General features: G+C 36.7%; 1 protein-coding gene across 1 annotated transcript in view; it reads left to right on the plus strand.

Annotated features, from left to right (window-relative positions):
- Positions 1–16,781, plus strand: part of mtrex (Mtr4 exosome RNA helicase) — a 58,718-nt gene that overhangs the window by 40,590 nt on the left and 1,347 nt on the right. The window contains exons 22-26 of the mRNA XM_077243056.1: positions 6,532–6,695; positions 6,878–6,983; positions 10,390–10,446; positions 10,956–11,118; positions 12,334–12,438. Of these exons, the coding sequence (XP_077099171.1) occupies positions 6,532–6,695; positions 6,878–6,983; positions 10,390–10,446; positions 10,956–11,118; positions 12,334–12,438 (595 nt within the window). The remainder of the gene's footprint in view (positions 1–6,531; positions 6,696–6,877; positions 6,984–10,389; positions 10,447–10,955; positions 11,119–12,333; positions 12,439–16,781) is intronic.

The following is a 16,781-nucleotide window of genomic DNA, read 5'->3' on the forward strand; positions in this document are numbered from 1 at the left end:
TGATTTTATGTGAACCTGCCTTTACTGGCAATAGCCTCCTCCTTTTTGAACAAATTAGTTTCAATCAATGTAAACTATTCGTGTGACTATGACCCTGCGCAATACACACATTACCGCGGGATGGTGAGTGTTCATTTCATAAACTGTACACAATGGTAGCTTATTTAACTTGTTAACCTTTGCCAGAGCGCCGACGCTCTGAAGCGATTTTTTTTTTTGTAGCCTATAAATTAATGTATATGTCCAACGGATAATGTCATACTTTATAGTAGTGCTATCGTGGCGTAATAATCTGTTTGTTTGTAAAATGTATTACCTGAATGAAATGAAATCGAATGTATCGTCCTGTGGAATCATTCATTCACAGACAGCATACAAAGATGTTCAACTAATAAAGATCTTGATCTCTGGCAAAAATATGATGCATTTGCAGATTTGCTTTCACTAGACTAAACTGTAGCTCTTAATGTTCTTAAATCTTCCTGTTACGACTCCGTGTCGAGTGTGATTGAACGCGCTTCAGACGATTCAGTGCGTGAGGAACTGAACAGAACTGATTCGCGAACCGATTTAGACAGATCTGCCAACTTGTTTGAAGTCTTTGAACAGAATCGACCCAAAAGAGTGATTCATTTGTAAATTGAGCATTGCTTGTGCCCATAAAATATGGAATAAACTCATGTAACAACATGTAAAGTAACGAGAGGAACGTCGCCCAACGTAACATGTCAAAGTATAGCCTACACCTTGTGTCCCTGACATGAAAATACCCTGCTGCACGATTTGCGCGAAAATATAACGATATTCGAAAAAGCTATTTTATCACAACCCAACTTTGAGAATAGATTAACGGCGATATTTTTTTTATCGCCCGATAAGAGACTCACGTTAACGCAGCACGTTAACGCCGATAACGGCCCACCACTACTTAATATGATATCTCTTATTGATATTTTTTGTCTTAGTATATTATTTATATTAGAGCCCGACCGATATATCGGCGGGCCAATATTATCGGCCGATTTTAGGCATTTTCCTAACTATCGGTATCGGCATTTATAATGGCCGATAAATGAATATTTTAAAAAATGCGGGTACGGTGATTCATGTAAGGGTGGCGCTGCCAATAAAGCACCTAAAAGCTGTCACAAGAACTGGCAAAAATAATGATTATGAATACAACAAATATAGCAAGGAGACATTTTAATTGTTTATTAATAAACAAGTGTTTTCAGTCAGTGTCAGCCAAAGATGAAGTTGACGATGCTGACTCGCGATCTTCAGTGAGCGCGCGCCAGAGAGAAATGCACATTTCATACGATTACATGAGTCTGTCTGTCTTTCGTTTTGAATTTTTCTGTTTAAAAGTAGACATTTCAATATAGATATATTTCAATTCTCAGGTCTATACGCTGAGTTTCGGTTCATGAGACGAGCTCCAGTTCACCCGCAGGCGCCTCCGTGTCGAGATTATCTATCGTCTGCTAAATTTACTTCTTATAAATTAAATCCAGGCAAATGGCTGATGAAACATTGATTAAAATTAAGATACAATTAATACAAAACGAAATTCACTTTGAAACGAAAGGTTTTGTGCTTTCTGTTTGATGTCTATGTGAAAGTTTCAAAGCATTAGTGCCGCTTTCAGAGCGCTCACGTCCGTAGTGCTGAACTGTCGCGTCTGTAACATTGTTTTTTCCTCATAAATGCAAACACGAAAAATAAAATAAAATGAATATTTTATGTAGCCTGTGGAGACTGAGAGCCAACCCTTCTTCATCCGGTGGGTAGTAGCCTACTTGTGATTTGCGCAGTGTAATTCACAGAATTGATTTCCCTGCTACAAGCCTCTGTCACGTATTGTGTGAGCTTGTGACTATTGCAAGCGTGCAGCTGAGAAGTCCTGATTATATTGTCTGCTATATTTAGGCCTTCTTATTTATTAAGGCAATTGGGTGATGAAACATTGATTAAAATGCGTGGCGCGAGCGATCTCCGACAGTAAACTGATTCTGCTTTGTCTAGGGTAAACAGCTGTTGCGACGCGAGCAGTAACGGCCGCGTCCGTTGTAGACACAGTGTTAAAGCTCATTCTGCCTGATAACGCTACGTTACAACATCAAGCAATATTCCAAAAATGTATATAATTATAACACTTTATATAGGGCCATTTTGCATTAAGAGTAGCCTAGTTTCACGTTTAGTACATTTTGCTTACTAATTATTTAAAATAGTATAAAAGTACTGTACATATGTAATTAAAAACGTTTTCATTATTGTATTATTCATTTTACTTTAGTAAAAAGATCTGAGTTCTTCCTCCACTGGTAGAGATTAGAGGAATTAAGAGTAAAAATAGAAGATAATAAGGTTTTGTCAGTGACACTTTTTATATATTTATTGATACAAGTTATGACTAAATTAAAAGACAAAGTCGTCGTTAGTGAAGATTATGCAACAGTATTTAGAATATAATATAATATAACATGCAATGCAAACTAGTTTGGTTACAGCTCAGCTGTATAATTCTCATTCTATCATTCCCCCTGCCTCCATTACATATCTGTGTCACACAAGTGTTTGATTACCACATTTGAGTGATCATTGCAAAACGTGTTTATAAAATATATTTATTCTGTTTATAGCTACTGTGTAAAGTACCCATCAAAGGTTTGTACACACCAATAGGAAAGTGTCCAAACTTTTGACTGGTATACTGTACTATAATACACATAAATAATATTGCTACTGTATTATAATATACACATAAATAATATCGGCTGATATATCGGTATCGGGCTTTTTTACTCCCTAATATCGGTATCGGCATCGGCCCCCAAAAATCCATATCGGTCGGGCTCTAATTTATATACCTAAAATATTATAAAAATATTAACTTTTATTTATATTTTTACTTGATATATAATGTATATATATTAATTAATATATCGTTTTTTTCTCTTAGAATTTTATTAATTATTGGATTTATTCTTAAAATATCATATTCATTGGATTATCCTGAAATATGCCTTAGCACATCATTATTTAAAAGCTTACTTTGGAATTGTATTCCATTGTATTTTGTTTAATTGTGTTTAATTTTATCATATATATATATATATATATATATATATATTATTAGTGCTGTAGCGTCAAAATTACGTCAACGCCATATTTTTGCGTCGAGACTTCTTTATTTTTTGCACCGTTTCCGGCGGTACAGCTCGCATCACACGTGGGAGACCGAAACATTGCAGAATGGCGTACCTTCGCGCTCGTGCGGACGCGTCGAGTTTAAACAAGGCTTTACTCGGTGTCAGCGCGCGCTCTGTTCGGTAAAGGGGCACATACCTCTCCCGAATCATCTCCAGCAGTATCAGCTTCCGAAGCACCACTAACTCCGCCTACGTTTCCCTCGTAAGCTGATATTAGTATTTAAACCTTCTCTATGATAAAAAATGTTTGTAAAAAATATTTTTATTATACGTTTTTGGCGGTTATAGAGTTCTAATGACGGTGTTCAAATACATAACATTAGACTAACGTTAGCCAGCTTATAGTATCATGATTCAGTACACTAGTTAGTATTTATTTGAGATACATTGTTTTTTTATTAATCGAGCAGCAGAAAAATTAGTCGTTAGATTAGTCGACTAATCGATAAAATAATCGCCCAACTAATCGTTTAGTTAATAATCGTTTACCCCAGCCCATATATATATATATATATATATATATATATATATATGTGTGTGTGTGTGTGTATATATATATATTAGGGCTGTCAGTTAAACGCGTTATTAACGGCGTTAACGCAAACCCATTTTAACGGCGTTAATTTTTTTATCGCGCGATTAACGGTCTTTTTGGCCTAGCAAACTTTGTAGTTTTTTTTCACATGCTTTTGCAATAGGACGCGGCATGGACGTTTTGAAAGCGCAAGCGGATCTAGCTAGACCGGAAACAAAACAACAGGCACGCCGCACACACTTGTTTGGGCTTGCGAGCCGGATGCGCGAGCGCGAATCTCTCTGCTCGCGCGTGGAATATAATGTGCCGAGCACGAATCTCTCTGCTCGAGTCGCGCGCTCTCAGATACACGCTGCTCTTGTTAGAATTTTCTCTGGGCTCGCTCAGACAATATGTGCCTGCACTTAAAACGTGTTCAGGGCAATCGCGAATCTCTCCTCTTCCCCAGCTAACAATTTTAGGTTATAAGAACGTTTTCATAACGTTCCCATTAAGTTATAAAAACGTTATTTCTGAATGTTATAGGAACGTTCAAAACGTCCAGTTTTGAGTGGATGACGAGCGCGAGACACCGAAATGGATGCCAATAAGATTCAGAATGGAACGTTTACTTTTTAAAAGTTGCCAAATGGTTCCATTGACGAGACCAAAGTGATCTGTGTGTTTTGTCGTTGTGAACTGAGCTATCGTCATCGCAGCACGTCCAGTCTGAAATACCACTTGATGATGGCCAAACACACACACACACACACACACACACACAGCTGATGCGAATTCTCCGCCCCCTCGTCAATATCAGGACCTCGTCAGTATTTCTTTCACCCTTTTATTGATGGACAGTGTTACATTGTGTGAGAGATTATTTGCTCCAAGTAAGAATGTTTTAGTGTGAAATTGAACACAATATATGCCAATGTTGTTTTCAATAAAAAACATTTGCACAAAGCAAGCCGATCCACTTTTCCATGTTGATAAGAGCATTAAAATGAGAAAAAATAATGGGACAAAAAGAAATCAAGAGACATTTAGAATAGATAAAAATGTGCGATTAAATGCGATTAATCGCGAGTTAACTATGACATTAATGCGATTAAATATTTTAATCGTTTGACAGCACTAATATATATATGTATATATATATACAGTTTAGTTGTTTACTTAATATATTAACATGTAATATAAAAAATATTTTATTTCTTTGAATTAAAGTATACTGCTCATGACCTTCCAAGACTTCCTTAAAACATTGCTGGCCAGACTTTAAACAAGTCTATTATAAAATATTCAATGTAGCTTATTGTCAATGTAGCTTTAAGTCTATTATAAAATATTCAATGTAGCTTATTTTGGGTGATTTTGAATGACCTTTACTCTTTTAGGTTATTGACATATTTTCTGGTTTATCTTGAGGTGCAATTGTTCATTGAGCTCACGTCCTAGTTGTAGACATGAATGTAGGTCATGCCATTCAGACCACACATTAGCATCAGCAATACACTATACAGCGAGTTTGGATATTAAATGCTGAAGAATGTATTGTTGATTGTTGGATGAGCTTTCTGGGGCAGTGAGAAATTCTTGCCCTTTTTGCTTAAACAGTTTGGCTCTTCTCAGTGTCCTGTTTTCAGTCTGAGTCTGAATCACTTTAGAAAGATCTCAGATAAGCTGTAAAGTGGGTAATGGCATTAGGGCAGAGTCTTGTAAGGGGTGAATCAAATGTGTCTTAGCAGGCCAACACCATTTAACCTTTCTGTCTCTACTGACATTAGCTATCTGGACTGATTTGGGTTTCTTCTTTTAGTGAATGGTAGCTAATTGTTATATAGTCCTCTGTCACTACAGGTCAGTGCTGAAATGTATAGCACTCTGATGTTGATATGATTTTAAGTTCAAAGACTAGGAGTACATGAACCATCATTTATAACTTTTGATCCATAGATAATGCTGCAATCAAGTGTTTTGATATTTGCTGGGCATTATCAATGTCTTAAGTAAAAATAAACTATTAAAGATTGTTTTCAGTAATCAAATCTGAATATGTAATATAAAATATAAATAAATACTAGATGCAAAACATTAGAAATGTTGCCTTGGCAACTAATTGAAATAATGTTTAAGTACTAAAACTGAAATCTAAACCAAGCTAAATAATTATCCAATGATAAAAATAAAGCTAAATTGAAATATTAAAGAAGCCTAACTAATAAAAATGATAAAAGCACATAAAATAACTTAAACTTTAAATAAAATTAATGATGTAAATGAAAACTGAAAATATAAAAATAACTTCCCACTTGACCCACTTCCTGTTTGCCGTCCTCTTTTCCATGACCAGCAGTTCAGTTTGGGTGTTTGATGTACAGCAAAAAGTGAAGTTTTTTGGCCATGTTTTATGCACTTAGACAGATGGTGGCGCTGTCTCCACTAGTTTTGTATATTCAGTGTGTTGTGACAGTGTGAAGTCTATGTGAAGTCTATCTATGTGCCACCTTTGCCGTCAAGTTTAACGATGCGTTACATGAGAACGTTTTAACTGAGTGCGAAAAAAAATTCAAGTGCGTGTTTACAGATGCCATTTGTTTGTGGAAAGCTCTAATGGTGTATTTTGTACGCAAGAGCGTGTGACAGGTGTGTTATGGGTAGCTCTACTATTTTGTGGTTTCTTCCTGCAAAATGCGTCTTTCAAATGTATGTTTATGTTTCAGTAACATGTAGTTGTTGATGTGGAAACTGATGCGTTAAACTACACATTTAAAGCAGTAATGTGTTGGCGTGTATCAGATTGCAGGGGACATTAAAGCGGCGAAGCGTGAGCTGAAGAAAGCTCGTACTGTGCTGCAAATGGACGAGCTGAAGTGCAGAAAGCGCGTGTTGCGGCGCCTTGGATTCGCCACTTCCTCTGATGTCATCGAGGTGAAAGGCCGTGTGGCCTGTGAGATCAGCAGGTAAAATTGCCAAAAAATGATTTCCTTATATTTTTTCACAATTATAGTCCTTGTTATAAAGAGTTATAGCTAACAGATGTACACTAAAAGCAAACAAAACTCCAATTTTGCACCATAACAGCCATTATTTTTAATACTCAGGCTTGTTTGTAAAGCGTCTTGTGGATTGCCTGTGTTTATAGTGCAGATGAGCTGCTGCTGACAGAGATGGTGTTTAACGGGCTGTTCAACGACCTGACGGCGGAGCAGGCCACCGCACTCCTCAGCTGCTTCGTCTTCCAAGAAAACGTAAGGTCAAAATGTTATGTACATGCTGAGGTGTGGTGAGGACAGGGTTCCCGCGGATCCTTAAAGTCTTAAATTAGATTTAAAAAATTTAAGCCCATAAAAAGTCTTAAAGTCTTATTTTTTACTTATGAAAGGTCTTAAATTTTTGATGACACTTTGACTTAGACGTATCTAAATGCTTTCCAAATTAAAACTATCTAATTAGCGTACGTATTATTTTTTTTTATTATTCTATCTTCGTGGATTTGCTTGTTGACGTGACAATTTGCATCATTCGCAGCAGCATAATATTAGGCTACGTCTGTCCCATTCACGCGAGAGGAGAGAGGGAGAAGTTGTTGGTAAATGTCAGTTCAATTGTAAGTTCATTCTTTATGTGCTTAGGAGTGTGCGATATGTATCGTCTATGATGATATTGTAATCATTGTTTTAACTATGTACGAGGCACTGCGAGCTGACATCGCGTTTGTCTCTCGTGCTTTCACTGCTTGATGTGTCAGTGCCATTATATGTAACGTACGTCCCCAAGTGAGTTTCTTATGTTTATATCATATTAGGTTATATTATAATATCACATAAGTAAGAGTGCCGTTTTCTCGTGCACAATTGGAAATGTGATATTTATTTTAGACAAAAGTTAAATTGTTAGCATTGTGAGTTACTTTTTAGATACAATATTGTCAATATTGTTTGTTTTCCCTTTATTTCGCCAACGAGAATTTCAAAATGAAACCGTAGCAGAGTCTCAATGCAACAGACAGCGATGATTTCTTTTTTTTTTCTTTTACTGAAATCCGTGTTTTGAACGTATCATTTTAATGATTCAATGAACATTCACTTGCTTCTTTCCCGAATGAATCAGTCGTTTGAACAAATCGGTTGAATGAATGACTCCCTCAACTCACCTATTAAGACATTGACTTGCCGCCACCTACTGTTGCTTTTAGTTTCATATTTAAAGTACCCTTTAATTAAAACGGTAAAATTAGAAATAATTTCATTATTTAAATATTGAATAAAAAATAATATCATAGCTTTATTTATGCAATTGTAAATGGAGTGAAAATATATTAATGCCAGTTCTGATGCCGCTTCTGTGTCACCTCTGCACAGCAAAGATGGATTTTGATTTAATGATTTTATTTGACTTATAACGGTGGTATTGTTAATATTATAATAGATTTTAATTTGATTGTTAGAATTTGACATTAAAGGTGATGCATACCTCTAAATAAGTTTAGGAAAAAAGTTCATATATTGGTGAAAATGCCCCTGGAAATCAATGTAAGTTGGCAAATATTGCCCCTTAATAAAAATGTTAATTTCTGTCACTGCTGTGAACTGACCACTGCATAGAATACGAAAAATATGAATATCTTCATGAGTCTGTTGTCAACAACAGGCCTAAACCAGCCATGGTACCAGCACAAAAACACTTATCAGTAAAATATCATCTAATTATCAACAAAACTTTGAGAATATCGAGATATATTTTTGTCAATATTGCGCACCCCTAATGTAAGGCATTAATTTTGATTTCTTCAGATCTTAAAAAGGTCTTAAAAAGCCTTAAATCTGCCTTAAAAAAGTGTGCAGCAACCCTGGAGGATGTACTATGAGAGAAGTCAATGGGTTATGACAGTCATGCACCCAAATAACCTGTTGTGTTTGTAATGAAATGGTAATGAATGCAGGAAATTAGGTTATTCAAAGGCCCAGGTACTATTTGAGACTTGAATGATTGCGCTATATGGAAATTCGCTCATAAAAATGATCATATAGTTGATTTGATACCATAGATATTGTAAGTCAATTTGTAAGAAAAGTTTTGTTAATTTGTAAGTTTTCAAATTCAATACATGCAGCCAAAATAAAAAAATAGGATTATGCCGTGTGCACTGCAGCACGTTGTTTCACAGTGTAAAAATATTTTTTTACGTGAGAGATTAAACAACAAACTACTGAAAGACTGTTTGGCTGTGTTTGTTTTGGGCTTTAAAGGTGCAGTAGCAAAAGCAGAAAATCACACACAAACAGATAGTCCCACCCCAAACACGCCATTTGTTCACCCAGTCTGATCCTGGTGTGCCGTTTGTCGTGCATGTTGGTTCATGAAGCATGTTGGTCATGGGAAAGCTGCTTATTCTTGTTAGTCATCTGTCAATTTGAGCTTTGTCACTTGTCATACGCTGGTGGGAAAGACTGGAATAGAAAGGAAAAGTATCCTACAGCAGGCAGCAGAGAGAGAAGTTTAAATGTTATATTTTACCATGAAACATGTTTTATTTTACCATGAAACTGGGTGAAAGTGTCACCCAGGGCCATGAATCCTGGTGACAAGATTTATGAAATTTAAATGGTATGCAAATTGTTGATATCCTAAAACCTTATTTAAAGCAAAAAATAACTACCTCGTTAAATAAAATTGCTCCGTTGATACAATTCATACATAGTGACTTGAATTCATTTTTGTTTTTAAACATGTTTTTGTTTTCAAGTCGAAATTGTATTAGAGCTGTCCTGAAATCCTAATGAGAAAAGAAATCCTTCATAAAAGAAGGAAATAGTATTAGATATATAATATAGCATAATCCATTATTGTTTCTTAGGAAAAATATTACATCACTGCTTATTAATATTTAAGTATTTTCCTGCCAAATTAAGTATTTTGGTAGCCTGACGTTGTCATACTCAGATTGTAGTCAGAATGTGAGTCTGATACTGCTCCATTAGGGCTGTGATTATGGGGCGTGTTTCAACCGATTATGGGGCGTGTTTTTAGCCTTAAAATATGTTAAGGGGGTTTTGTCACATGATGCAGAGTTTACCTGCTTTTGTCAAGAAGAATGTAACACTTCTGGTAGTATTCAAACCCAGACTAATTGCCATGAGATTTATATTAGGGAAGGAACCACCGGCTACGGTCTATGCTAGTCTAAATACTCAGTAAGACAAGAAATGGATGCAAAAGTGAGTATAATTTGCAAAAGAATGAGGTAAAGAATACATACAACCAGCAATACATGATAGGAAATCACACACATAAAAAACAGAGTTGAAGCATTTCAACATGGAAGGAAAAAGTCACATCAACAACACTATTTACAAAAGCAGTGCAAAAGTTCTGATCTGAATAGACGGATATGTCGAAGTCCACGAAAGTTTTGTAACGAAGTGGCCTGATTCAGGCTGATATAATCCGTCATAAATCATGTGCGTAACCAATTTTAAACACATTTGATGTCATCCATGTTGCCTTATTGTTTGAAACTAAAATGAAGGCCTCTCCCATGAAGCCTGGCAGATCACATTCCTATTATGCATCATTTAGAAAGTTAAAGTGCACTGTCAAAATGTGTGGTATATTTGTTGACAATGTTCCTTTATTGCCTCTTTCCGTCCACAGGCTAATGAGATGCCCAAACTGACGGAGCAGCTGGCGGGACCCCTGCGACAGATGCAGGTAGTGTGTTTGAGGGGGAGGACTTGTTCAACCACCCTGAAATTCTTCACATTACAAGCTCACTATCACACACACACTATTTACCAAATAACGCTTAAACTCTCTCCTCTGTTTGCATTCATGGATTATCCAGATAGGTCAGTCTGATCTTCCAAACACACTGTTTTGAACAGTTTGACAGTGTGTGAAGAGTTTCTGTGTGGTACATGTAGGTCAGTTTGATGGCCTCATTTCACTACTACATTTGCTGTGTTGATAAACTCTTCACAGTTAGTATAAACTGCTTCTAAATTAGTATAAAATTAAGAGATGGCACTTTTAAAAATAGGGATGCACTGATATGAACATTTCGGCCGATAAACGATATTTAAATGGCGTTTACCAATATATTGGCCGATAAATCGAAATCCTCAATTATTATATAATATTCCATATTCCAAGCTTCTGAAGCCAAATTGGCTGCGGTGTGAATTGTCGTGAATGAGTGTGTTCTGCTGCTGTGGTTGTAGGAATGTGCCAAGCGAATTGCTAAGGTGTCAGCAGAGGCCAAGCTCGACGTGAACGAGGACACTTACCTGAACCAGTTCCGCCCGCACCTGATGGATGTGGTCTACACCTGGGCCAACGGCTCCTCATTCGCTCAGATATGCAAAATGACAGATGTGTTTGAAGGTACTAGTCCCCTCAGAACAACAGTCCGCTGTCCCAAAAATACTGGATTTCTGCTTGTCAAGCTTTCACATATTTACGATATATTTGCGATTGAATTAAAGCATATCAGTTAAATATTGCTATGATTGTAAGGCTCTTATCCTTTGGCCAGTTTTGTTTCTTAGGCTATCAGTTTCAGTGAATCGTTTTATAAAAAAACGTGTCCATATAAGGTTGTTGTGTGTAATATTTATTGAAAATGTAAATATATTTCAAAAATACACAGTGGAATTTTAATTATTAAATATTAGTTATATTGGTACATAGAATGACATGTCATTTGGTATGCATTTATTTTTTTGTTATATTTGTGTTACTTTTTTTTATTTATTTATTTTTATCCGTATTCTAGTGGCTGTTTGCTCCATATTATGGCTCTCCATATTTGGGGGAGAAATTACACTTTTAATACACTAGCTAACACAACTATTGATTATTTGGTGGAAAATATATATATATATTTTGTTTTTACCCATATTGCCCAGCTCTAGTTCTTGACAATGGCTTGTTTTGAGTTCTTCTATTAAAAGACTATTTTCATATCATCTGTTTCCCAGAAATGAACAAAAGTAATTCGATTGTAAGAAAAGTGGGAATCAGCGATGTTGTAGTTGGTCCAGACTTAAGTACAGCATGAGACATGTTGGGAAATGAAAGGGTTTGAGACGTCTTTTCAGCATGTCTTCTCCCAGAGGCCTCTGCTCTGAGATTTGGCCGGGTCCGCAGCATGACGCGAGCCTTGAAACGTGAATCTCATGTCTTGCTGTCAAAACAAATTCCCTGTGTGTCCGTGTTCCAGCTCCTGAGTGAGATTTTGGCTGTTCATGTGCATTAGCAAACAGGAAAGCACTTGTAGTAATAAATTGTAGTCAGGGAGAGATGTTATATGAAAAATTAAGAAGTTCCCCTATTCTCTTTCTCTCCATCCCCCTTTCACCTCGTACTGGATTGGTCTTTTTGGAGATCTTGGAATATCATGCCAGTAAAGCCCCTTTTGCCAAGAAAGGTTTCTTAGAGATAAACATTTCTAATGCAACTGGACATTGGAACTATGGGTTACAAGCACTGAAAATGACCATATGTGATTGGTATGTAGTGAGCACAGAGAGGACTTACTCACTCTCTCTCTTTCTCTCTCTCTCTCTCTCTCGCTCTCTCTCTCTCTCGCTCTCTCAGGCAGTATTATCCGCTGTATGCGCAGATTGGAGGAGCTCATGAGGCAGATGTGCCAGGCGGCCAAGGCCATTGGAAACACGGAGCTGGAGAACAAGTTTGCAACGGGTAGGACATGCCATAGACTCGTGGTGTGACTCATTCAGTTAAATAGAGCCATGTGCAATGAGTATTCAGTTTATTCTAAGTAACTTTAACATACCGAACACATATTTTTTGCATTCATATGGCTGTAGCAGACCTCAATACTCAAGGGGGCACTATAGTTCCCTACTGTTCCATTAAACCAGAAGTGTTACTTGGGTAACTAGCTATGAACATGTCCACTTCAATGAAATAAATCATAGTTAACATGAAAGGGAAAACCGTAGAAGAGAGCTAAAGTTTGTCATTATGGATTGCAATCTGACACTTTTCCTAATGCAAGGACACGCTAAACTGAGCATGTGTAGCCATGAGCATCAGCGTTCATGTTATTACACTGTACACGCCCTGCGCAAATGATCTTCACATGTAGATAGAAGTGGGAGACTTTTTAGCATATTGCTAAGCTAATAACATGTTAAGCATAAAAATGTCGCTCAAAATTGATTCCAATACACTGTTTTAAGTATGTTGCTAATCTAATTACACAGTATTTGATAAGCTAGCACATGTCAATCAATTACAATCTAATTGGATGTTAGTATTAGTGGTCGACCGATATGGGTTTTTTGATGGCCGATGCCGATATCTTAGAGAGCAGGGTGGCCGATATAAAGCCTATATATATATATATATATATATATATATATACACAGGTCCTTCTCAAAAAATTAGCATAGTGTGATAAAGTTAATTATTTTCCATAATGTAATGATAAAAATTAAACTTTCATGTATTTTAGATTCATTGCACACCAACTGAAATATTTCAGGTCTTTTATTGTTTTAATACTGATGCTTTTTGCATACAGCTCATGAAAACCCAAAATTCCTATCTCAAAAAATTAGCATATCATGAAAAGGGTCTCTAAACGAGCTATTAATCTAATCATCTGAATCCACTAATTAACTCTAAACACCTGCAAAAGATTCCTGAGGCTTTTAAGAACTCCCAGCCTTTTTCATTACTCAAAACCGCAATCATGGGTAAGACTGCCGACCTGACTGCTGTCCAGAAGCCCATCATTGACACCCTCAAGCAAGAGGGTAAGACACAGAAAGAAATGTCTGAACAAATAGGCTGTTCCCAGAGTGCTTTATCAAGGCATCTCAGTGGGAAGTCTGTGGCAAGGAAAAAGTGTGGCAAAAAACGCTGCACAACGAGAAGAGGTGACCGGACCCTGAGGAAGCTTGTGGAGAAGGACCGATTCCAGACCTTGGGGGACCTGCGGAAGCAGTGGACTGAGTCTGGAGTAGAAACATCCAGAGCCACCGTGCACAGGCGTGTGCAGGAAATGGGCTACAGGTGCCGCATTCCCCAGGTCAAGCCACTTTTGAACCAGAAACAGCGGCAGAAGCGCCTGACCTGGGCTACAGAGAAGCAGCACTGGACTGTTGCTCAGTGGTCCAAAGTACTTTTTTCGGATGAAAGCAAATTTTGCATGTCATTCGGAAATCAAGGTGCCAGAGTCTGGAGGAAGACTGGGGAGAAGGAAATGCCAAAATGCCTGAAGTCCAGTGTCAAGTACCCACAGTCAGTGATGGTCTGGGGTGCCATGTCAGCTGCTGGTGTTGGTCCACTGTGTTTTATCAAGGGCAGGGTCAATGCAGCTAGCTATTAGGAGATTTTGGAGCACTTCATGCTTCCATCTGCTGAAAAGCTTTATGGAGATGAAGATTTCATTTTTCAGCACGACCTGGCACCTGCTCACAGTGCCAAAACCACTGGTAAATTGTTTACTGACCATGGTATTACTGTGCTCAATTGGCCAGCCAACTCTCCTGACCTGAACCCCATAGAGAATCTGTGGGATATTGTGAAGAGAAAGTTGAGAGACGCAAGACCCAACACTCTGGATGAGCTTAAGGCCGCTATCGAAGCATCCTGGGCCTCCATAACACCTCAGCAGTGCCACAGGCTTATTGCCTCCATGCCATGCCGCATTGCAGCAGTCATTTCTGCAAAAGGATTCCCGACCAAGTATTGAGTGCATAACTGAACATAATTATTTGAAGGTTGACTTTTTTTGTCTTAAAAACACTTTTATTGGTTGGATGAAATATGCTAATTTTTTGAGATAGGAATTTTGGGTTTTCATGAGCTGTATGCCAAAATCATCAGTATTAAAACAATAAAAGACCTGAAATATTTCAGTTGGTGTGCAATGAATCTAAAATATATGAAAGTTTGATTTGTATCAATACATTATGGAAAATAATGAACTATCACAATGTTAATTTTTTGAGAAGGACCTGTGTATATATATATATATTAGGGGTGGGCGATATACCGCTATGAACGTGAACACCGGTATTATGTTGTACCATGATATGGATTTTGCGATACTGAGAATACCATTAGATATTCATAAATAAAAATTTTGCGGTTATATTATTTTGTTCAATTTGGTACTCTTTACAACTTTTAACACTACTAATGATGATGCAAAATCAAGGCTGAACGTTTAACCTTTTCCTCTATTGTGTCCAACTGGCGTGATGCACATTAATAATCAAACAGAGAGCATGGTAACAGTCCAGTGTTTTCCACACAGACTAATTCGTGGCGGTGCGCCACATAATGCATTTCGTTATTCATTTTTTTTGTACGGTATTTAAAACACGCAGTGTATTATTCGTTCTGTCACTTTGTCTCTGTCACTCACGCGTCTCTCGCACATACACACACTCGCACGTACACGCGCACACACACAGCGTCTGTCTATGAGGCGCGGACTGGACAAAAGCGAAGCGAACTCCGCGAGCCACAGCGAGAGACCGAGTGTGTCCGAGTATTAGTAAATTGATACAGTAATATATAATTACTATATAAAAGGTATGGAACTCCGATAAATGGACAACAATATAAATAAAAATAATTCAATTATCACCACTGCATTAGCAGTATGTACTTCTCTCTTTGGTCAATATACAAAAACTTCTCGGTTAACATAATGTTGTCTTCAATAGGCCTAAGTGTCAAACCTCTCTGAAATCACACTATTTCAAATTTATTGATTATAACGTATTCAATAAACCACACTCAAGTGTTACTCATCTTTTGATTAATAATGAAGGAATTATTTTGACCCCCGCAAAATAAAAAGTGGAAAGACATAAGTGAATTCAGGCCTATCTCATGTTGCATGTTTGCACATTTTGAGAAAAACAATGGCACAATAAAAAAAAAAAATGTTCAGGTCTATCTCCAATTAAACCCCTCACCTTTTTCTAGATATAGGATTAAAATACATATTTTGCCTGTAAATTAACTAAGGTGTACTAAAATGTGATTCCAAGTTTTTTTTCTCATATCGCAATATAATATCGATATCGTCCGGACAGTGAAAAATATCGTGATATGAATTTTTGCGCATATCGCCCACCCCTAATATATATATACACACACACATATACATATTATATATATATATATATATATATATATATATATATATACATACATACACACACACACTTTATATTTATATAAATCAATATTTAAAAATCTTTAAAATAAACATGCTTAGACCCTATACTTTAGATGGCAACTTCTTGAATCTGCGATCCTATTACAGAATTCTTCACAAATAAAGTAATTGTTTAAAAATATATGAATAAAAAGGAAGTAAACACTGTAACAGGGCACTCAGTAATCTGGTTATTAATCAGTAATCACTGATAATCATATTTTTTTCAAATAAAGACTTTTTTTTTTTACTTTGACTTTTGACAAGGTAACGCTAATTTTACATACAGCACACAGTGAAAACGACATGAATATGACACAGTGGGCCACTGGATATAGCACAGCATATTTTAAAATGAAGGATTTAAAGTTTTTCGATCGCGTCTCCTGTGAAGCTGATCTTCTGTTCGCATTCACTCACTTCACACGGACCGTCACTCGCAGTAACACGTTTATGCTGGCTACAAATGCACACTTCACAAGATATCACAGCTGGATTAGATTAAATCTGCAAGGTTTGTGAAATTAAATGTTTATTAGATAATCAGAGATTTGTTTAAATTATGTAGCTGTGCATTTGCTGAATGTTGACGGTAAATGAGAAAGTATTTTAGGCTGATTGTTTGCCTTTTCGGTTACAAATAATATAAAAGCAAACGTATTACTTTTTCGCATACCATGTGCTTTCTTTGATCACCAGTTCTGTAGCCAAAAAAAAAGCCAAATATCGGCCATGGCGATATATCGGTCGACCACTAGTTAGTATGATATAAAGCTACCTGCCAATAATTTTAACAAGTCTAAATGTACAGCACAGACAAAGGTTAAGTAAATAGCTG

The sequence above is a fragment of the Siphateles boraxobius genome, unplaced genomic scaffold (assembly GCF_051911475.1).
Source record: "Siphateles boraxobius isolate OS27281-9 unplaced genomic scaffold, OSU_SipBor_1 25, whole genome shotgun sequence".
Classification (NCBI taxonomy): Eukaryota; Metazoa; Chordata; class Actinopteri; order Cypriniformes; family Leuciscidae; genus Siphateles; species Siphateles boraxobius.